The sequence below is a fragment of the Puma concolor genome, chromosome A3 (assembly GCF_028749965.1).
Source record: "Puma concolor isolate L17-30 chromosome A3, mPumCon1.1.hap2, whole genome shotgun sequence".
Classification (NCBI taxonomy): Eukaryota; Metazoa; Chordata; class Mammalia; order Carnivora; family Felidae; genus Puma; species Puma concolor.
Genome location: NC_141669.1, coordinates 58799980 through 58823745, shown reverse-complemented (window position 1 = coordinate 58823745; position 23766 = coordinate 58799980). Strand labels below are relative to the sequence as shown.

The window sequence follows — 23766 nt, the reverse complement described above, 5'->3', positions numbered from 1 at the left end:
AAATTAAAATAAGATGTACAGCTGTGTTCATAGCAGCATTATTCACAGTGGCCAGAAGGTGGAAGCAACCCAAGTGTCTACCAACAGATGATAGTAGATGCATACAGTGGAATGATATTCAGCCTTTAAAAGGATGAACTTCTGACACTGGCCCTACAACAGGTACCTTGAGGACTTGACGCTAAGTGCAATAAGCCAGTCACAAAAGGACAAATAGTGTGCAATTTCACTTACATGAGATACCTAGACTGACCAAATTCGTGGAGACAAAATAGAATGGTGGTCGCAGGAGCTGGGAGGAGGGAGAATGGGAAGCTGTTGTTTAATGAGTACAGGAAACACTTTAATATTTTGGAAGATACAGTTGTAAAGATGAGTGGTGGTGATGGTTGCACAACAATGTGAATGTACTTAATGTCACTGAAATATACACTTAAAAATTGTTAAAATAGTCCATTTAAAAAATTTAATAGTAAATTTTATGTATTGTCACAATTTTTTAAATGCTATGTAAGTAACACGTTTATTATACAGTGTACACATTTAAGTGCAAACATAGATCTTGAATTCTTTTAACTTTTTTCATTTTCATCTTGAGGTGATTGGTGATCACAATCCTATAAAAAGTTGGAAGTGCAGTACAAATAAGTCTTTATCTGGAATAATTTGGGACTGTTGCCAACCTGATGTACCATCTCTCCCAAGTATTTTAGTGTGCATTTCCTACAACCAAGGACATTCTCTTACATAAACACAATACCACTCTCAAAACCAAGAAATGAGCATCAATACATTTCTGCTGTCTAGTCCTTGGACACTATTCAAGTTTCACAGTGGTCCCAATAATGACCTGTATAGAAAGGGAAGCTAGTTAAAAATCAGGTGTTAAATTTACTTGTCTCTTTAGTTGTCTTCAATCTGGAACAGTTCTTAAGTTTTTCCTTAATTTTCATGATAGTGATACTTTTGAAGATTACAGACCAGCTGTTTTGCAGACTCTGTTTGAATTTGTCTGACGTTACCTCATGAATCGATTCAGGTTGTATATTCTGGGCAGGAATATTCCAGAAGTGATCCTGTGTTCTTGTTGTGTCTTGTCAGGTGATGTGGGATTTTGATATTCCCATTGCTAATGATGTTCACTTTGATCATTTGATGAAGTGTCAGCTTTCACCGCTGTAAAGTTACACTGCTTTCTTTTATAATTGAGTATGTTGTGGGGAGCTATTTTGAAACTGCAGTATCTTAACATGTTTATATTTGAGGACTGATAGTTATTCAGTGGATTATAATCCATTACTGTCTTTATTTTGATGCTTATCACTGATTTTACCATAAGAATCACTTCAGGCTGCCTTTTGTGTCCTTTTGACATGCTGCCACCATTGTGAATGCTTTTATTTTTATTTTTTAATTTTTTTTTTTAACATTTATTTATTTTTGAGACAGAGACAGAGCATGAACGGGGGAGGGTCAGAGAGAGAGGGAGACACAGAATCTGAAACAGGCTCCAGGCTCTGAGCGGTCAGCACAGAGCCCGACGCAGGGCTTGAACTCACGGACCGCGAGATCATGACCTGAGCCGAAGTCGGCCGCTTAACCGACTGAGCCACCCAGGCGCCCCAAGTGAATGCTTTTATTTTTTTATTATTTTTTTTAATTTTTTTTTTCAACGTTTATTTATTTTTGGGACAGAGAGAGACAGAGCATGAACGGGGGAGGGGCAGAGAGAGAGGGAGACACAGAATCGGAAACAGGCTCCAGGCTCTGAGCCATCAGCCCAGAGCCCGACACGGGGCTCGAACTCACGGACCGCGAGATCGTGACCTGGCTGAAGTCGGACGCTTAACCGACTGCGCCACCCAGGCGCCCCAAGTGAATGCTTTTAAATTAAAAAAAAAAAAAAAAAAAAGGAATCATGATACGAATGGGTACATAGTATGTTATTGGAAGGACAAAGCATAATTTGCTTAAATAATCCCTTTTGGAGCATTTTGTTTTATTTTTAAGGAAAAGAAAGTTTGTGTGGTATAGCCATATTGCCTTCTATAAGCCTTCTAACAGTTTACACACCCCCCTGCCGTATGTGTGTGCAAATGTCCTTTTCTCCACACACTCGTTAACAGACTATTTTTGAATAGGAACTTCATAATCACAGAGAAACTGTTAGAGGTCAAATAACCCTGTATACTTAAGCATTGAAATGGGTTATCGGGACTCTAGACAAAGGAGAAAATTAAGGGTTTATATGTATCTTTTACTGTTTTTTTTTCCTTTTCTCATTTAAAGAGCAAAAAAAGACGGTATCTCAGGAAGTAAAGCCATCATTCCCTTCTTTATGATGCTGATTTTGTAAGGAAGGCAGTTTAAAATAGATTTGTTACAATGGAGTCTTTTACTTTTATGATTTGCTCAATTTCTTTCAAATAACTTTGTGACCATTGACCTCAAAGATCATTTTCAAAATTCTGAAACCATTCTCTAACCAGCTGTATGACCTTTGAGAAACTTGCTCATCAGTAGGCCTCATTTTCCTCATATCTAATTAAATTAAGTGGTTTGTGTGGTACCTTCTCCCTAAAGTTGGAAGACTTTATGAAACTTTATTCTGAGAATTAGAAGGAAGTGGTTGTTTTGTTTTTTGAGCTTACGAAGTTTTGTGGTAACTTGGCAACCGTGAGTGGCAGAAAATACCAATTCATTGGGCTTCAGTTTAGTTCACTGGAAGTATCAATTTATAGGCTGGTTTTGTTCTAGGACTTTTGTTGTTAATTTTCCCTTTGCTTTTAATGTAAATCTGTCTTATGGCATTTTTGGCGATTTAGTATAGAGGAACAGGGTAACTCAGACATAGATTCCATTTAAGAGTTAAATGTATAGAGAGGGGCACCTGGCTGGTTCAGTCCAAAAAGCATGTGACTCTTGATCTCGAATCCATGAGTTTGAGCCCCATGTTGGGTGTAGAGATTAAATAAATATTTAAAAGAGAAGTTAGGTGAAGAAGATATCATAAACTAATAGATATGGGAAAGATTATTCAATAAATGGGATTAGGATAATTGCTTGGCTATTTAGGAAAAAAAAATTAGACCTTTGCTTTAGATCGTATACCAAAATTCTAGATGTATTAAAAACTAAATGCAAAGAAAACCGTGTAAAATTAGAAAAAAAATATTAAATCTCAAGCTTATATGAAAGCAAATTAATGAAAGTTACTAGTGAACAGTTGAATTGATTTGGTCCCATAAAAATTAACTTTGGAAAACAGTTTTACAGTTTCTTGTAAAGTAAACTTAATGTGACCAAGCATTTGCACTCCTGGGAATTCATATTAGAGAAATAAAAACTTGTGGTCAGACAACAATCTGTACACAAATATTCATAGCAGCTTTATTTGTAATTGTAAAATACAAGAAACAACCAACAGGTCCTAAATTGAATGAACTGGCAAACAATCTGTGGTGCAGCTATATAATGGAATACAACTTGGCAATAAAAAAGAATGAATTCTTGACATGCAACAACATGGATGGATTTCAAGGGCATTAAGCTGAGTGGGGGGGGGGGGGGAAACACCTCCAAAGAATTACATATTGTGTAATTCCATTTACATAATAAGTACTTATGAAGTAGCAAAATTATGGGGAACAGATCAGTGGCTGACAGGAGTTAGGGTTTAGGGGAGGGTGTATTGAGAGGTAACACGAATGAGGTTTTTGGTTTTTTTTAAGTTTATTTTGAGAATTAGAGAGTCAGAGCATGGAGGAGGGGCAGAGAGATGGGGGGGGGGGGGGTGGAATCCCAAGCAGGCTCTGCACTGTCAGCTCTGAGCCCCATATGGGGCTTAAACCCACAAACCTCGAGATCAGGACCTGAGCTAAAATCAAGAGTTAGATGGTTAGCTGACTGAGCTACCCAGGCACCTCAAGGGAGTTTCTTTATATTGATGAATATTACTGAACTATTTTTGCAACAGTTCTTATCCTAGTTGTAGTGTTGGTTACTTGAATCTAATCTGCATATGTGATAAAATTTCATAGAATTACACACACACACAGAAAAATGGTCAAATCTAAACAAAGTGTGTAACTGAGTTAATAGTGTACTGATGTCAGTTTTCTGGTTTGAACAAGTGAGAGTTATTTACCGCATTATCAGTGTGGGAAACTGGAGTATACATGAGAGCTCTGTACTGTTTTTGCAACTTAAATGACTTCAGTAGTGAAAAGTTATAAAACTAAATTAAAATGCGGTACATCCAGACAATGGAATATTATTCAGTGCTGAAAAGAAATGAGCCATCAACCATGAAAAGACCTGGAGGAAGCTTAGATGCATGTTATTAAATGAAAGAAGCTAATCGTACAGTATGTACAGGCTACATATTGTATGACATATGTATGTCTACGTACTGTATGATTCCAACTCTGTGACATCCCAAAAAAGGCAAAACTGTGGAGACAGTAAAAAGATCAGTGGTTGCCAGGCACAGGGGAGAGAGGGATGTATAATGGAACTGAGGGTTTTTAGAGCATTGAAATTGCTCTGTGATACTGTAATTAATGCATTCGTCCTAACACATAGAATGTACAACACAGAGCAAACCCTAATATAAATTATGGACTTTGGGTAATAATGATGTATGTCAATGTAGGTTCATCAGTTGTAACAAATATACTACACTGCTGGAGGATGTCTGTAATAAATGAGGCTGTGGATGAATGGGGGTGGGGAAGATCTAGGAATTCACTTACCATCTCAATGAACCTAAAATTGCTCTAAAAATAAAGTCTGTTAAAATTTAACTTGGGTCAGAAATAAACGTTGAATTGAATAGCAATTATTAAAGAAAATTTTCATGTCTTATTTATAAAGAACTCACAAATCCATAAGGCAGGCCCTGAATCTCCAGTGGACTAGAAAGCAAGCTTAAGAGAATAAACAAGTGGTCCAAGAGAGAATTTTGTAGATATACTTTTGTGTTTATTCAAAATTTCCTGGAATCCCCAAATTCAGTAGTGTAACACCAATGTTCTTAGAAACCTACACTAGAAAAAATTTTTTTTGCCATTATAGCTGTGTAAAGTCATCTTACCTAAGAGAAAAAGAATTTAAAAGGTCCAAAACAAAGCACTGTAAATTTTCACGGGTTTGAAATAGCTTTGAGAGAGTTTTGAAAGACGTTGTATACGTAATCTGTCCCCTCCAAGAAAAAAAAAAAACCTGTTGTTTTGTTTTTTCAGGTGTAAATTAATTATTTGAAAGCAATTGAACAATGGAGCCAGACATCATTCGAATGTACTCTTCATCCCCACCACCACTAGACAATGGAGCCGAGGATGATGATGATGATGAATTTGGGGAATTTGGTGGGTTTTCAGAAGTTAGCCCTTCTGGTGTAGGATTTGTTGACTTTGATACACCAGATTATACTCGTCCCAAGGAAGAGTTTGTACCTTCAAACCATTTTATGCCAATTCATGATTTCTCAGAAAATGTAGATAGCCTTACTAGCTTTAAATCCATTAAGAATGGTAATGATAAAGACATCACTGCTGAACTTTCTTCTCCTGTGAAAGGACAGTCTGACGTTTTACTTTCTACCACCAGCAAAGAAATAATTTCATCTAAAACTTTAGATACTTCCATTGATGGCATAGAAAGTCCAGGAGATTTAAATACTATAGTGAAGCAGAGACAGAATGTTGGAACACCTGAAAGTTTCTCTCCAGGAGATTTTAGAACTGATACGAATGTTGTTCATCAAAACAAGCAGTTAGAGAGCTGCAATGGTGAAAAGCCTCCTTGTCTGGAGATTCTAACAAACGGGTTTGCAGTATTGGAAACTGTAAATCCTCAGGGAACAGATGATCTGGACACCGAAGCCGATTCAAAAGGACGAAAGCCTCTTAGCACTCATAGTACTGACTATAACTTAGACTGTGCACCTAGTCCTGCTGAGGAATTTGCAGATTTTGCCACATTTTCCAAAAAGGAAAGGATACAACTAGAAGATACAGGATGTGCAGTTTTAAATGATAGAGAAGCATTAACCATTCAGGAAAATAATAAAATTAATAGAGTCAGTGAACTGAGTTCTGTAAAAGCACTGTCTTTGGGTAGAAGCTTTGACGATAAAGGAGACATTGATGGAGAGGATCAGGTTTGTGTTTCAGAAATAAGCATAATGAGTACCAGAGGTTTCACTACTGAAAAACAAGGCCTTCCAACATTGCAACAGGATGAATTTTTAAAATCCATTCAATCAAAGCCTTGGAGTTTGGCAGACTCAGCTGATAATTCAGAAGCCAGTATGAGAGAATGTAAAACTGAGGAAAAACTTGATTTGTTTACTTCTAAGTGTGCTGACCTATGCATGGATTCTATTAAAACTTCTGATGCTGATGATGAAGTTGGTTCTTCCAAAGAAGAAAGTAAAAAGTTTACTGACTCCCAAAGCCCCAGCATTGATCCTACAGAAGAAAACGTTCTGGATGATTCTTTAAGTGTAAAAAATGGTGACAGTAGTAATGACTTCGTGACTTGCAATGATACTAACGAGGATGATTTTGGTGACTTCGGCACAGCCAGTGGCACGACTCCACCTTTTGTTACTGGTACCCAAGATTCAATGAGCGATATCACTTTCGAAGAGTCCTCAGAGCACTTTCCACATTTTAGTGAACCAGGTGATGACTTTGGAGAATTTGGGGATACAAATGCTGTTTCTTGCCAAGATGAAATTCTATTTACGGAGTCCGACCTAAAACAGACTTCTGATAGTTTATCAGAGGAATGTAAATTGGTGGGAAAGTCTTCTGGGACAGGCACTGATCCTGTTTCAAAACTGGAAATTGAGCAAGAAGGTGAATTTGGAGATTTTGATTCTGTGCCAAATATTCGAGAGGACCGCAGTGCTTTTCAAGACTCTGATGATTTTGCGGACTTCAGTTCAGCTGGGCCTAGCCAAGTTGTAGATTGGAATGCCTTTGAGGATGGACAGAAAGATAGTTGCTCTTGGGCTACTTTTGGAGACCAGCAGGCTGCTGAATCTCACCATCGAAAGGAAGCCTGGCAGTCACATAGGACAGATGAAAAGATTGATACTCCAGGAACCCCCAAAATGCACAGTGTCCCTTTAGCAACTTACAAAGGAGCAGTTGCTGGTGGCCATTTACAGGAAACAGCCACTTCAGTTCAGGTATTTACTGGTTTTCTCTATTTTGTATAATATACTAATTGCCGTGGAGGCAATTCAGCTTTTCAAAAAGTATTTTTAAATTGGGTACCTGTTGAAGGAGTCTTTTATGATACATAATGCTTGCTTGATTTGTGGATTACATTTTTCACAATGCTTTGGTAAACTTTAAATGGACAGTCCTACAATAAGTAATGTTTGGTGAGGTTTTTCTTTATTTCAAGGAGTTTAATATTTACAGAAACTCAGCAGCTTGATTTTTTTGATTAACATAAATATCACTTATGTAAAAATTCATTAATTAGCTAATTAGTCCAGTGAATCCTTCAGTTTCTGCCTTTACAGTGATTTTAGAAGAAAGTTAAACTCAGATTTAGTAGATGTTTTTTTAAGTTTCAGAAAATAACGTCTCTTAATTTTGTCCATCAAAGACCTAGGAAATTGAAGTACAGTTTTGAGTGTGGCAGAGAGCAAGCAGAATTTGAAACCTCAACCTGAGCTGAAGGCTATAGGGAATTGAAGGATAGAAAAAGAATTTGAGCAAAGCAGATTTGGACTTCATAATTTGACAGCCACTATAAAGACCTGGGATGAGGGTACGAGAAGACTAGAACTGTATTTATTTGCTTATAATTTCTTGCAAATGTACATTTATGTTTACACTTATTGGGGAATAAGTGTCAGGGAGAATATTTTTACCCACCAGGGCCTGTACTTTATCCTTGTCTGTTCCAGACTTTTTCAGAGAAGATTCACTGAGATTTATCTTGACCTAAAGTAGCCCCTAGAGGCGCAGCTTAATATCCAGGTTATTCCCCGGTCCTGAGTTGTACCCTGTGCTAAACCTAACCTTTCCTCAATCCCGGAGGTATCGGAAAGAAAACTCCCCAGAAAATCACTGCTTTATATTGACAACTGTTTCAGGGAACACTTGTCCTACCAGCTTCTTTTAGAGATACTGAGAATAAAATTCCCCAAACTCTTCCAGTTATCTTTTGCCAAGCAAACCATTTTCAAATGGAAATATTTCCAAAGTCTGAGTGTCAGTTGAAATGGCTATACATCATTGCTTTGAAAGGTGAAAATACTGTTATGGTATTACCAGGTGGTGTGCATAGCTAATTACTTTTCATTTGACTTTGAGTGTCTGAATAGCTTAATTCGGTTTTTATATGGTTTGGCTAATGTATATTTTTCCTGTTGATTAATTTATTATGGAAGTAGAAGCTTGCAAGGAGTGAACTAATTATATAATGCAAAGGCAAGACTGTTGATTTTGACCTAATCCTTTCCCTGTTGAGTTTCATCTTACTGTAAGGTGACACTGGTATTGAATGATCTTTAATTTATAGCCTTAGAACTTTTAGCATCATCAGATAATGAATTTTAAAGTATGACCAGTTCAAAAAGGACCTTTTTGTTACACACGTTGAAGTTATTTGCAATTTGACAACTGGACCGAAGAGGTAGTAAAGTATATGAGCTTTATATAATCTTACAAATCTGAGTTTGAATCTTGACTCGGCCTCTTTACAAGCTTTATGATTTTGGACAAGTTTCTTCTGAGTTCAGTTGTTTATAAAAAGATCATACCTCTACTTCATTGGACTTTTGTGAAGATAAAATGACAGTAAATTTTAAAAAGTGAGTGAAAAAATCCACTGAAAAATAAGAATTTTATAGTATGATTCTATTTTGTGAAAATAGAGCAAAAACCATGTGGATGTGGCAAAATACATTAAGACTTCCTGAGATTTGTTTGGCTTGGTCCTCAGACTTTTATTTTTGCTGAATGGGTTTGGAAAATGAGCAGAACTTGGAGATGGATTTTGGAAAGAAGAAATTGTTGAAAGGGGCTTAAAAGATAAGTTTTAGAAGGAAGTTGAGGTAAGGAAATGGGTAAGGCATGCTGAGTAAGTGACTGAGTTGGAAATGATTTTTATTCTTATCCTGCTGTTGTGATCCAGGCTTGTGGCCCGCAGTTTCTTCCTTTTGCAGAATCTGCTGGAAAAGTACATTAAGCCCCCTAGGAGAGGATTAGATTTACTGATATTTTTCTTAAAATGTTTCTCCTACCTGTTAAGTGTTGGGGACAGCACAGAAATCTTCACACATTAATGACAGTGAACATTAGGGTTTTAGTGGTAAAACTTAAAATGATTTATTCCTGTTCAGTCTTAACATGGATGCAACAATTCTGCCTTAAACAGAGTGCCTTCAAGTGGTTTTGTCCAAATTCTGCTTTGACAGAATGTTGTGAGTCTTTTAAGATTCATAGCTCGGTTAATTCAATTAAAGAAACATGGGGAACAATTCTTGGTTTTGAGAAATGAGACGAATGGTGTAGTTGTCATTTCAGATTTCTTCTTTTCACTGTGACATTGTCTGGGTCTCTATTTTTTAATACTTTCCTTTTTGGGGGGCTACCAAAAGGATATCTTCATATTATAAAATATATCTTCCTTGAGTCAAGAGACCATCAGTTGTTACAGCTTTATTGTAATAATTTGCTACTTAGGGAAAAGTCAACCAAGAAGAAATCCTTCAAACTTACAAAATGTTCTTAGTCAAACTAATTCTCAAATGTGGATCTGGTCGCCTCAGAGGATTGAAGCCTTGATGTAAAGTCATGCATGACTATTTATTGAGAATTATTCTTCCCTTTCAGTGACTATTTTTTTGAGAACCCAGAGCTCAGTATATTTCATTTTCTTGTTAACATTCTTACACATCGTAGAGGAAAACAAGTAGTGGTATCTCTGTTGCACAAATTGGAAAGAGGTCCAAACTATTATTTGCTTTCTGGGCTAAAATTCAAAACAAAACAAAATGATGATTTAAAAAAAAAAAAAAAAAAAAGTCCTCCTTACTTTCAAAGCAGTCCTTTTTTCCAAAAGACCATTTCATATATTGTTTTAACAGTTTTCTTTCTTTTTTTTTTAACCTGTTAATGTTCCAGAAAGGAAAGTTGATTGAAATAGCCAAGATTACTTTATCTTACATGTATGGTAAAGGAGGTAATATTATAAGTACAACATTTAACTCTGAGGTTTTGGTAAAATTTTTAAAATATTGCTGTGGATGTTATTTGAGAATTTAGGTAATTGATAATTTCTATATTAAGTAGCTATAGAAAAGGAAATTATGAGTAATTGTTTCTTATTAGCCATCTACTTGATTATGCTACTGGGAAAATGTTACTAGATGATTTCTTCTGAGAGGCTTAAAAATTAAGTGTCCCAAAAAGAAGAAGGAAGAGAATTATGAATACTTTTAAAGTAAAATAAGCCAAATTGTTGGTGGGGTGCCTGGGTGGCACAGTTGGTTGAGCACCGACTCTTGATTTTGGCTCAGGTAATGATCCTAGTAGGGTCGTGGGATTGAGCTCCACGTCAGGTTCCATGCTGAGTGTGGAGCCTGCTTGGGATTCTCTCCCTCTCTCTCTGTCCCTGTCCCTGTCCCCTGCTTACTTGCTCTTTAAAAATTAAAAAAAAAAAAAAAACCTGCTAAATAATAAATAAATCGTTTGTTTGCTGGGAAGTCAGCATTCTCAAACTGACTCTAATTCTGCATTTTCACCTTTATTTACTCATCTGCCTAAGATTTGTGCAGGTTTTCCTTTCTGTAGATGAACACCTGAACTTATTACTGAAAACAGAAGTAAGCAACCAAATAAATTAAGTGGTCAAAAGGTATAAACTTCCAGTTACAAAATAAACAAGTCCTGGGGATGTATAATGTACAGCAGGGTGACTATAGTTAATAATACTGTATTGTATATTTGAAAATCTCTAAGAAAATGGATTGTAACAGTTCTCACAAGAAAAATTTGTAACTGTATGGGATGGCTATTAACGACTTACTGTGGTGATCATTTTGCAATATATACATTTCGTATCATTGTGTCATACACCTGAAACTAATATTTCTTGTGTTATTTTTCCCTCAGAAAAATTGACATTCTGGTGTTTAATTCCAAAATAGGTGGAAATACTTGGTTAGATTTATGCACAAATTGTGCAGAAAGGCCAAACCATCTTTTTAGAGCATGGTGAATATTACAGTTGTTCACTCTTCTTATATAGCTTGAAATTGGGAATTGATAAAGTGTACAAGTGTCGATTGTACTTGATATCTTACTTAATATTTAATAATGGCAAGGCATAAGGTGACCTCTTAAATGGAAGATTAAATTACCCAGTGGATTTTATGTTTCTTCCAAACTTCCACTTCAGGGGCGCCTGGGTGGCTCAGTCGGTTGAGCGTCCAACTTCGGCTCAGGTCATGATCTCACAGCTCGTGAGTTCGAGCCTCGCGTCAGGCTGTCCGCAGACAGCTCGGAGCCTGAAGCCTGCTTCAGATTCTGTGCCTCCCTCTCTGTCTGCCCCAACCCACTCGCATTCTATCTCTGTCTCTCTCAAAAACAAACATTTAAAAAAAAAAAAAATTAAACTTCAACCTCAGAGCAAGATCTAATGCTTATCAACGTTAAAACTGTTAATATTAATCAACTTTTGTTCCTAAGGAAGAAAACTAACTAGAAATATGTTGAAGGAACTTTAGGAATTAACCTTAAATACAAGATGGTTTTAAGAAGGTCTGCATATGAATGGCATAAGACCCAGAGTCTAGGATCCTAGGTGCTGGTCTTCCCCTTTGGAAAACTGAATATTTTCAATATACTTCTTATACTCCAGTAGAGTTGTTTACAAAATAGGGGTGTATTTGGGGTTCTCCAGAAAAACAGAACCAGGATGGATGGGTGGATGGACAGACAGATGGATGGACTTGGGGGAGGGAGAGAGAAAGAGACTAATAAGGGATTGGCTCTTGTGTTTATGGAGGCAGAGAAGTACCAACTACAGTCCTCAAGCTGTCTTCAATTGATTGCATGAAGCCCATTCATATTAGAGAAGACAATCTGCCTTACCCAGGTTACCAATTCAGATGTTAATCTCATCCAGAAACACCTGCACACACATACCCAGAACAGTGTTTGACCAGTTGTCTGGGCACATGGCCCAGTCAAGTTGACACATAACATTAATTTAATAAGAGGGAGTGCCATTTTTCCCTGTGTAGCATTCAGGATTTAGGGGAGATTTATAACGTATTTGTGACTGGGACCTACCGGTTGGTAAACTCTGCATTTAATAATATGACTTGTTTGCATCAGTGAATAAAATGAAACAGCTGCTTATATACCTTTACCCTAAACATGGAGATATGACAGACCTGAGAATGAGTATAAGTGAATTCATACATAATGCTTTGCCCCCACTGATGAATTAAACCATTGGATAGCTGAGCATTTGTGCTTTCCCAGAAATCATACCTGGTTTGAAAAAGTAATAATTGTTATTATAGAGACATTGAAGGTAATAAAGGACCCTGATAGGCAAACAAATATATGAAAAGGAGAAAATTGGGAAAGATAAAAGCCAGTGTACCTTTTGAGAGCAATATAGCCAGGGCCACATATGACTTTTATATGACTTACCCATAAAAGATATTTAAAATTCTATTTTATAACTTGGTGTAAAGATGAATATATTAATATTAGCTATTAAAACATTTTCATGAATTCCTAAAGTTATTGTGGGCCTTAGGCCTTGGCCCTGGGTACATACAGTGAGTGCTTGAAAGCGATGCTCTGGTGGTGTTATACTGCCAGATTCAGATCTAGGTTTCAACACTAATTTGTATTAGTCACTTTCTTGAACCTTAGATTTAGAGAATAATAATAGTACTTATTTAAAATGCCTTACTCTGAAAGTAAAATAAAATTGTACATGTCAGTGTGTTTACCACGTTCTCTTGCACATAAGTGTTCAATAAATATTAGTTGCTACTGAAAAATCTCAGAAATGAACTTCTTGGAAAATGGTCTGTAAAGGTGCAAGAGATAGTGATGCCAACTGCATTTTTTGGTGAATGGCAGAAAGTATTGGAGGCAAATGAGAATTTGTGTGAGAGTATCTCGAGTTCTGGCTACTGCTTGGGGCTAGTTTCTGTTCTCAGAATAGTTTTGACAGGTTAGGAACTCTTCTGAGCACCATGCTCTTCTCCTTTGTCTTAGCGCTGGACATGAATAGAGACCATAAAACGGACTCTGGCACCTGCCTTGAATAGCATTTGACTTTCAACCGTACATTTATCAGAGCCCCCAGTTTTTCAAACATGTAATGGCCAGACGTGAGGCTGTTCACCAGGCTGAGAATTTGCTACATGTGTGAATTGAAAGGCATGCGTATTCAGCTAACCAACTACCAGTTTTCTAATTCCACATTCAAGAGAGAACTGATGACTGTTTTTCCTCTTTGGCTTTGAAGTTAAAAGCATTTAAAAGGCATTAATTGAGGGTCGCTTGTGTGGCTCAGTCTGTTAAGTGTCCATCTCTTGATTTCGGCTCAGGTCATGATCTCACAGTCGTAATGTGGAGCCTGACGTGGGGCTTGAACTTAAGTGTGGAGCTTGCTTGGGATTCTCTCTCCCTTTTTCTGTCGGCTCCTCCCCCACTCGCTCGATCACTCAAATAAAAATTGAGAAAAAAAGGTGTTTATTTTTAAGAGAGAGAGACATAGCTTGAGCGGGAGAGGGGGAGAAAGGGAGACACAGAATCTGAAGCAGGCTCCAGGCTCTGAGCTGTCAGCACAGGGCCCAACATGGGGCTCAAACTCATGAACCAGGAGATCGTGACTTAAGCCAAAGTTGGACGCTTAATTGAGCCACCCAGGTGCCCCAATGAACATTTTTTTAATCCCAACTTCTTAAAAAGATAAAAGTCAGGTAATTGATGTGAATGTTATTTAGTTTGCTATGCAGTTACTATTATAACCTCAGCTAACTAGTATGCTAAATGTGTGGGTACTTCTTACCTTCTCATTAATTTACAGTGCATCACTCTTTAATAAAAATTTATAATTTGCTTTGTTAAAAACTATGAATTATATAGATGAAATAATTGCTTTAAGTGTGGTCATCACCTCAGCAGTTAACAGTTGAATCTCTTACCTAATGGCTACAAATGTTTGAAAGACCACAAAAAGTGGGTAAAAGCATGATTTGGTGAAAAGAGACTTTGGAGTCAGACTTGGGATCAAATCCTTGCTGTGTACCATACCAACATGAGACTGTGGTTAATTAATCTCCATGAGCTTTAGTTTCATCTATAATGTGGAAACAGTAATACTTACCTTTCAGGATTTGGTTTTGTTTTGTTTTGTTTTTAAAGATTAGTAAAGTAACATATGTAAGTATCAAACATAGTACCTAGAACATAAAGGCATTTGGTTATTTATACTTGTTACAATTATATAAATATGTCCAATCTATGTACAAAAATGATTTAGATGGCTTATAATAAGATCTACTTTCATAAGTAGAACAAACATGCCCCCTGCAGTCTTAAATAAGGGTGAAGTGCTTTTTTAAGTGCACACTGACTTAGCTAACATTTTTATATCCACTATATGCACGAACCTAAGTACTGGAGATTCGAAATGAGACATAGTTCCCACCCTCAAAGCTCCTATAATTTTTAGAAATTGAACTTCGAACTGCTTTGATGGCAACATAATCTAGTGTTTAAGAGCACAGACTCTGAAACTGTACCTCCTAGATTAGGATTCAGCATGTAATATTCATCTGACTGTGGGCAAATTAACCTCTTAGTGCTCCGTTTTTCTCATCTAGACGATGCGGATAAGATTACTGTTACTTCCCTCTGATGGTTCATCTGTGTTCTTCTGTGAGCTAATATTCATAAAGCATTTAGAATAACGCCTGGCATGTGATAAGCACTGCATAAGCATTAAATGAAAAACATAACACACTGTATCAAGCTTTTGCTGTTTGTGACGGTTTCAGAGGACATCTTTTGATCTTTCACTTTCTTGAACTAGGCTGTACTGATATTGTTTGCTTTCCATATGCTGCCTTATCTGCTGAGGGAAACTAGAGCGTAGCCAGTCTTTTACCACTCTTTCCAAATAATAAAATATAATATTTTAGAATTTTACATCTAATACAAGTCCACATGTACTGTAATGTGTTAATAAACATTACTGTTAAATTCACATCTTTTTTTGAGTCAGTCTGCTCCAAGGAGTTCAAAACTGTGTAGTATCCCCATTTAATCAAAACTAGGAGTAGCTTGCCTCTTATGGCTGGGTACAATCTATATAGAAACAAGAATTCTTATTAGGTAGAGTAATATAAAGTTATTTTTTACCCTTACACAGTAGAATAAATCCAAGTTAAATAATTCATTTCAGTAACCCTAGTGTTGATGTGATATTAATTTTATTACTGATTTGGTTTAAGGCTATTGTATGTATTAAACTATCCATGGCTAATAGTATTGAGGAAAAAATTTATATAGATATTACAACAGTTAATTAAAACAAAAACTTTTACCAATATCACAGTTTTCATATATAACTTTTATCTTGTGCTCATATGTCTCAAATATCTCAAACAATTTTTTTTTTTTAATTTACTGTGTGATTACAGTCTTTTAGAAAATCGGTTTCTTGAAAGAAACCTTTCTGTTTGGTCACGAGAGACTGTTGTGGTGGGTTGTTTAATTTCTCTTTCGAGCATTATGTTAGCTATGTTCTTAAACCTGTTCTACTTACCAAGTTCCTTGGACTATGTTCCATTACATTTTGAACTTGTAACTTTATTGTGCTTCTTGGGAAGTAAAACACTCAAACACCCCCAACGGGTGATTTGCACACTTTGCATTTTATAGTGTGATCAAGATTTGAGTCACAAATGCCAAAATGTCAAGCAAAATGTTTACCAATTTCCAAAGTTTAAAATCCACAAGGAGTAGCAGTAACACGTTCTATTTATAAAAGTGGTTCTTAATGATAGACGTTTTTAAATTGGTACTTATTTTCCAATTAAGTTGGAGGGTCTTGGAGAAGGTGCAAAAATTTGTATTATTTTCTTGTTATAATGTAGAAATTGATAGTCTGAGACAAATATTTTCTTAATGATTTAGAATGCCAAGTAGTGGTAGAGCAACATCCCTAGTGAGCTTAGAATCTAGTTTTGACATTTACTTTATTCCTTGGTAGGCCACTCTGTTTCTGCATATCATCTGTACAATAACAATAGTAGTAAGAAAAAGTTACCACTTCTTGAGCACACACTGGGTGCCAAGTATTTAATCCTGTAACTCGTCACCCACCCTGTGAGGTTGCCCCTGATATCTCCAGTTTATAAATCCAGAAGCGGAGTCTCAGCCCCTTGCGACCACAGTCCTCCACTGAAGTATTATAGTTACATCAGCCATTTACTTGAATTGACTAGTAGCAAATGAAATTTGGCATTTATTACCGTGAACAAAATATTAGTATGGAACTCTTTCTAGAGGATTCCCTTCTATCAGACTAGTCTCATAGTTGGAAATAGTCTGATAGTTGGAAATCGATGTACTTTTAAAGCAAAATGTCAGAGGAAATTCAATTTTCGTCAAAATCTTTAATTCTGTTAGCTGCTTTCTTGTTAAATTGTTAGAGTTCCTCCTTGTGGTGGGTGGTGCTTTTCAGTTAGTGGGTTCTGATTATTTGAATCTTTGTTATTTACTGCCATACCACAGGTATCTGCAAACTATGGCCTGTTCTATCTGGCCGCCTGTTCTGGTAAATAAAGTTTCATTGGAACACATCACACTTACTTGTTTATGGCTGGTGCAAAGCTGAAAATATTTACTATCTGGCCCTGTATAGAAAAAAATTCTGACCCTTGCTCCACTTCATTCAACAAAATATTTGAAGCAATCGAATGTAATATCTAACCTTAAAGACAAATGGAACGGTCTTTTAAATTTCCCATGTAATTTATACTCTGTATGAGAGGGGGAAGATGTAAAGACTTGAAGTGAATGTAATGTTCACATACATTCCACTCATTTTAAGAATTTGCTCACTGTTGTACCTAAGACTTGGTAGTTAGATGTAATATTGCCCAAATGACTGAATGTATTTTGGGGTCATTGCTTCTTTTGACAAATATTTTTTCTTTCCCACGAAAAGGATAACAAAGAGGATACGAGAGAGATTCAATTTTAATTTACAGAGAAGTAAAATATGGTCATATGTGAGTTTTTGTTTACCTTGTCTGCCCAGAAGGAGCCTGTGCTCATCATGTTTCCAATTAGATGGTTATCTGATCCCTTTAAAAGTAATGTCTGTCCATTCCCTCTGTTGAAGCAAGTAAGTGCCGGTCCCCTTGACACACTCAAGTTTCACGAGCCTTGGGATCTTGAGTCTACTCTTTACTGTAGGTTTCATAATTGATACTGAGAACCTTTTCCCATATCACACACATGAATATAATGAAGGTGTTAGAATAACTTTTGTAGAGATAGCAGAAGAGTACCCAGAGTCTCTCAGGAGACTAATTATGCATTGTTAAGTTTTTGCTCTGATACTGCTTCCAAAACAGATTTTTGGATTGGAAAATCTGGAAGATATTTTCCTTTTGTTTTTCATTTTCCTGTTTGCTGACTGTGCTAAACAACAGAAATCAAGCGTTAACTTGTCTTTGTTACTTGGCAGGAAATACCACCATGATGTGGCATTTTCTTGTGTACTCGATAGCATTTCAGTAGTACACTTCCGACAGTCTTTAACAGTTTGTATTCCTATTTGATGTTTAAGCGGTAAATTGAGTTAAGTTGAAAATATTTTACATGTGTCTGAGATACACTTAGGAAAGTGGGGATAAATGTTAGTTACTGTGGGCTGCACATGTAGAATAACCTAGTAGTACCCCAAAAAGTGTAAGTGAATATAAATTCAGCAAATTTTAATTAAAGAAAATACTTCAAAATGCCAGTGTTCTCAGTAAAAATACTCTAGGGAATATCCATTCTTGGAAGAAAGGCAGTGTTCTATTCAAAAATACACCTGTATATACCACAGAAGAGTAAAGAAGTGGGATTTTTAAAAGATAACACAGATCATCAAAATGAAAAATGAGCTATTGCTTTTCTTAGTAAAAATAAGACATTCTTTCCTACTTTGTTCTTTTAGCAGAGATATTTCTAAAAGTGTTTTAAAATTCAAATGTTTTTATGCTCAAGAAAAAAGTTCTCCTCAACTATGATAGCATAATACTTTTCACAAACCTTCAATTTAATTGTTCCTAAATCTAGAGTACATGGGTGGTAGTAGGGAACATCCCGTGATAGAATATGAATGCCGCCTGCTTTTATGAATGTTGCTGTTTGGTTTTGGTTTTGCTTTGGGTAGACAATTCACACTTTGCGATTGCTTTCTCATTATACAATTGAGTAGTTAATTTCTTCTTTGAATTTCTTAATAGACTAATAAAGTAATGTTTGCAAAGTACCAGCTATGTTGCTTGGCATATAACTACGTTTACTTGTCGCCACTGTATCACCATGAGTATTTAAAGTGATCATTTAGAGCATCTGTTCTGCAAGTAGTTATGCTCCTTTGACTTAGTGCTTCCTGTACCTGACTGATAGTGAACCTCCCTCTCCTGTAGTAGTGGACAGGGTGTGGGGTCAGAGGTGTGTGTGTGTATGTGTGTTGATGATGATAAAACTAAAATCATTAAAATTAGAGAAATTAAACTTTTGGGGGGGGTTGTTTTGATGCAGACAGCTTTACTAAACCGCCTGGAGCGAATTTTCGAAGCATGTTTTCCTTCAATATTTATCCCTGATACTGAAGAAGAAGTTACTTCCCTGAAGCACTTGCTGGAAACAAGCACCTTCCCAATAAAAACAAGAGAGGCCTTAGCTGAAAGTGGGTAAGTAGTAGACAGTTTTTAGATAGCATGTATGTTCTTTAGTTTTAACCTTATAAATTAGAACAACAGTTACCTTAAAACATCAGGGTTCTAAAATGTTCTTGTAACATTGTGTTGAAGTTTAAAAAATCATATTGTGCTGAAACAAAACAAAAAAAACCTCCCTATTCCATTTTTGAATGCTTTTTCAAATATTTCTAAATCCTTACTCTCCTCAGTCGATTTTATATATTATCTTTTGACTTCTGAGTATGATAAGTGTGGATTTAGACTTTACATGTGCTCTTCTCCTCCCTTCATCTTCCCCGTATGACTTACATCATAGTTTTTTGTTAAGTTGATATTTGGTATTTTCATTATTTTAATCATGTGAATAGTGTTCATTGCTAAGCCACTATTTCCATTATAGTAAGCTTCTTCTTGGACTTAATAGTTGCCTCTCTTTTTCATTTACTCAGTCTTTTCCTACCCTCCAGGTTATGATCAAACCTGTCAGGCTAGCCATTCCATTTTTTTTTCCCTGAGCCTTCCACCATTCTATCCCAATTTGGGATGGATTCAATCTAGGCTTCTTAAACATGGTGTCTTGGGATTGCCATTCACTTAGAGCCCATATTGGTGGGGCACATCCTCTGATAGCCTCCTGAGAAATAAAGGTACATGGGTAGTAAAATTTTTATTCTACCCTCATGTTAAATTTATAATTTAGGATTTTTTTGTTGTGGGTATTCTGAAATTTCACAATGAAGTATCTTGATATGAGTCTTTATTAATTGGACTGAACACTAGGTATATGACCTTTCAATCTGGAGGCTTCTGTCCTTCAGTATTGGGCAGTTCTCTTGAATTGACAATTACCAATATAATACCAATACAGTTACTTTCCCTCCATTATTTTCTTTCTGGAACTCCTATTAATTATTAGAGGAGCTAGATTGATTATCTAATTTTAATTTCAAAGTTATTATTCCTGGACTTTTGCATCTCATTACTCCACCTCTGAACATATTCTCTCCCTCTACAAGTCCCTCCTTCATCCCTCTTTGTGACCTCAAAGTTTGTGGTGCAAAGTTTTAGTTATCTCTTAATTTTTTTTTAATATGGAGATTATGATTTGCTTCTTGGTTTTTTGGGGGTGATTTCTGAGAACGGGACAAAAAGGTTTATGCTTTACCATCTTAAAACTGTTTAGATGTGTTATTTAAAAATATGCTAGTTGTACAGTAGTTCATACTCTGAGACCCAGAAATCTCTCCAAGATTCATTTTGGGAAATAACACAACTCTACAACAAAATACACTGTAAAATACAGGAAGATAATTTGCCTTACTAACAATAGGAGATGAACAGTGAAAATAACTTATTTAAACTATAAGGTTGTGGTCAAATAATGATGCATGTGTCTAATAGAATGTTACATGACCATTGGAAAATGTATACATGTAGATGAGGAAATGCTTAAAATCTGGGAAAAGAATACAAAATTATGTATTTGCTGTAATTGCAGTTGTGTGTTTGTGGATCAAGACTCAAAGAGAAAGCATATTAAATAGCTATAGTAATATGGTGGAATGCTGAATGATTTCTTTCCTCCTCTTAAATATTAAATATTTTTGTTTTAAGGGGTGCCCAGTTGGCTCAGTCAGTTAAGCGTCTGACTTCCGCTCATGATGTCATAGTTTGTGAGTTTGAGCCCCATGTCAGGCACTGTGCTGACAGCTCAGAGCCTGGAGCCGGCTTTAGATTCTGTGTCTCCCTCTCCCTCTGCCCCTCTCCTTCCTGCTCGTGCTCTCTCAAAAATAAATAAACGTTAAAAAAAAAAAAAAAAGTTTGGTGCTCCTGGGTGGCTCAGTCGGTTAAGCATCAGACTTCAGCTCAAGTCATGATCTCACAGTTTGTGAGTTAAAGCCCCATGTCGGGCTCTGTGCTGACAGCTCAGAGCCTGGAGCCGGCTTCGGATTCTGTGTTTCCCTTTCTCTCTGCTCCTCCCCCACTTGTGGTCTCTGTCTTTCAAAAATAAATAAATGTTAAAATATAAAATTAAAAAAAATATTTTTTACAATTGAAAAAACATACAGGCTAAATTTTGGTTGATTACTGACATACTGTTTCAAATGAGTTTAGCTTAGCTACTAGCTACTTTAATGACTATAAGTGGTGGCAGTTGATTTTATTCAGAAAATAGCTGTATACTCATGTTAAACACAAGATTAACTGGAATGTATAATATTTCACAGTCACATTAAAACTAGGATTCATGGTGAAAGCTATTGAGTAACCCATTGTTGATGGCTTCATCATGACCTTTGCAGGGAACTGCTGGATGTGTGGACCGAGCTACAGGACATCCACGATGCACATGGCTTGAGATATCAGTGGGGTGGCTCCCATAGCAACAAGAAGCTTTTGTGCTCCTTGGGAATAGACACCCGAAACATTGTGAGTTTTGTTAGTACCTTGGAAAATCCATTAGTGGACCTATGGGTGTTTTTAAATTCTGTTACACTTTTGTTCAAGCTGTGATAAGCTAGTTCCTCAGAAAAATAAATGTTAGTTGGCTTAAATGCTCATGTATTTTGAATATGCCAGCTCTTAAACATAAATGCATCTAAATTTTTCTCCAGTCAATATTTCTTACTTTTAGAAAAGGTTGTTTGTAATGTTTTTCATTAACTATAAAATAGAGGAATTGTAGTAACAGATCCAAAATACAAGCCCATATGGGCAACTTAACAATTTCTTCTATTTATATTTCACAACGTATGCAATAACATGTTAACTGTATCAGTGTATGACATCTCATTCTCTGAACATACATTCTTTTTCTCTAACACACATGTGTAGCTCTTCACGGGTAACAAGAAGCAGCCTGTTATAGTGCCCATGTATGCAGCAGGATTGGTAAGTACAAAATGTCCCTGTACCTATTTATCATTGCTGCATTCATTCTATAAAATTATCTTACGTGGCATGATGTGGAAAGTATATTCTAAGGGGTGTCTAGTGTGGGAACATTAAGGGAATAAGTATTAATATCCTTTTTCATGTCATCCCTTCAAGTCTTGATTTAAGGACATCTTGCTGTATTAATTAAAGACACTGTTTTGTTTTAGATTGAAGATTATCTTTATCTTAGTAATATAGTGCTCATAACTCTTTGTAAAATGTACCTTTAGAGGTCTTGCTTTTTTTCTTCTTTCCTTCTTGTTTTTCTTCCTAAATTTGCTTTTAAAAAGTGGAAGCTGAAGTATTTGAAGGCTTAGATAGCATTTGTTGTAACCCAGTTGTGATCAGTTTTAAATCATGCACTGTTGAAGCTATGGATGGATGTGTCTTAAAACCTTGGGAATACCAAATGATAGTAATTGAAAATGGGCCAGGACCCATAATCGGTCCTCAGTTTTTTTCCATTAATTTTTTAAATATGTTGAATTTTGTTTTTTCAGATATGCCAGGTAGTCCAGGATAACTGAGGAATTTTCTTTCTGTACCTTCTCAAGACTCAGTCACACTTTGAAGTTTGATGTGTTTGTGTTTTTTGGTGTGTCTTTGAGTTATTGGTGAATTAAATTCTTTCACCAATAACTTTTGAAAACCAGGAAAAATGTTTAAGAAAGAAAAATATAGCTTGGTATGGAATTTATACAACGTTATGTGCATGCAAAAATGAATTTGCTGTGAAATTTGACCTTTTTTAATCTACAAAACTTTTCCATGAATAAGGCCTAATTATTGATTTGAATTGGAATGTTTTACTTTGTTTTGTTTTTGTAGTTTTGTGGAATTAGACAAAAACCTGTGTTTGAATCTTTTTATCAGTTTCTCTCCTTTACAAATGTAACTTACCTTGTATTTTCAAAACACCTTGATTATCCCTATACTGTTTGCTGTTGTGGGTAAATATAATCCAGGACATACTCTAACCTTTGGTTATTTGCATTTCTTTTTTCCTTAAGGAGTAGCCTTCTAGAGGTGGTTGGTGTTACTGTCACATACTGAGGTAGAAAGTATGAATTTAATTTGTAGGAGTTTTCATTCAGCACACTGGGGGCGGTAACCTACTTAATCCTTATGTGTAGGCTCAGGCATGAGCCAGTTCTTTAAATTTTGTGAGGAATTAGGGATATTCTTGCTTTATTTTTCTGCCTTAATTACAATCTTTATTAGCACTAACTCTACCATTTTTATAAGCTTTTAATACCAAAGTTGATTTAGTGAATACATCTCTCCTCCTCCATCTTTATGATGCCTTATGTTTAGAAACATTCTTTTTCATATCTGGTTTCAGATTTTAATTATACCTGAATTTTTCCCATGGTGCTTTACACAGATAAGGTGTTCAGTATCTTTTGGTCTCATCGGAAGCAGTAGTACCTGAAGTGGTCAGTTAAGTCACTGGTTCTCAGACCTTAATATGAATCAGAATTGGAGCACCTGGGTGGCTCTGTCGGTTGAGCATCCAACTTCAGGTTGGGTATAATCTCACAGTTTGTGAGTTTGAGCTGTGCATCGGGCTCGCTGCTGTCAGTGCAGAGCCTGAGCCCACTTTGGATCCTCAGCCCAAGGATGTGTTTGTTTTTGGATTCCTTCAGATCCTCTGCCCCCCCCCCCTTTCTGCCCCTCCTCTGCTCTCACTCTTTCAAAAATAAAACATTAAAAAAATACTTTATAAAAAACATGCATCAGAATTGCTTGGAAGATGTATTAAAACAGAATGTTGGGCACCATTGAGTTTCTTATTCAGTAGGGGTGGGGTTACGTATCTGACGAGTTCC

The 23766-nt window shown here is 36.2% G+C and overlaps 1 protein-coding gene across 4 annotated transcripts in view; it reads left to right on the top strand.

Annotated features, from left to right (window-relative positions):
* AFTPH (aftiphilin) overlaps positions 1 to 23766 on the top strand; it is a 67594-nt gene that overhangs the window by 21535 nt on the left and 22293 nt on the right. For all 4 annotated transcript variants that reach the window (XR_015249173.1, XM_025931774.2, XM_025931773.2 and 1 more), the window contains 4 exons: positions 5244 to 7201; positions 18840 to 18991; positions 21304 to 21430; positions 21836 to 21892. Coding sequence is in view for 3 of the 4 variants with exons in the window: in XM_025931774.2 (XP_025787559.2) it covers positions 5276 to 7201; positions 18840 to 18991; positions 21304 to 21430; positions 21836 to 21892 (2262 nt within the window). In the remaining variant the exon portion in view is untranslated. The remainder of the gene's footprint in view (positions 1 to 5243; positions 7202 to 18839; positions 18992 to 21303; positions 21431 to 21835; positions 21893 to 23766) is intronic.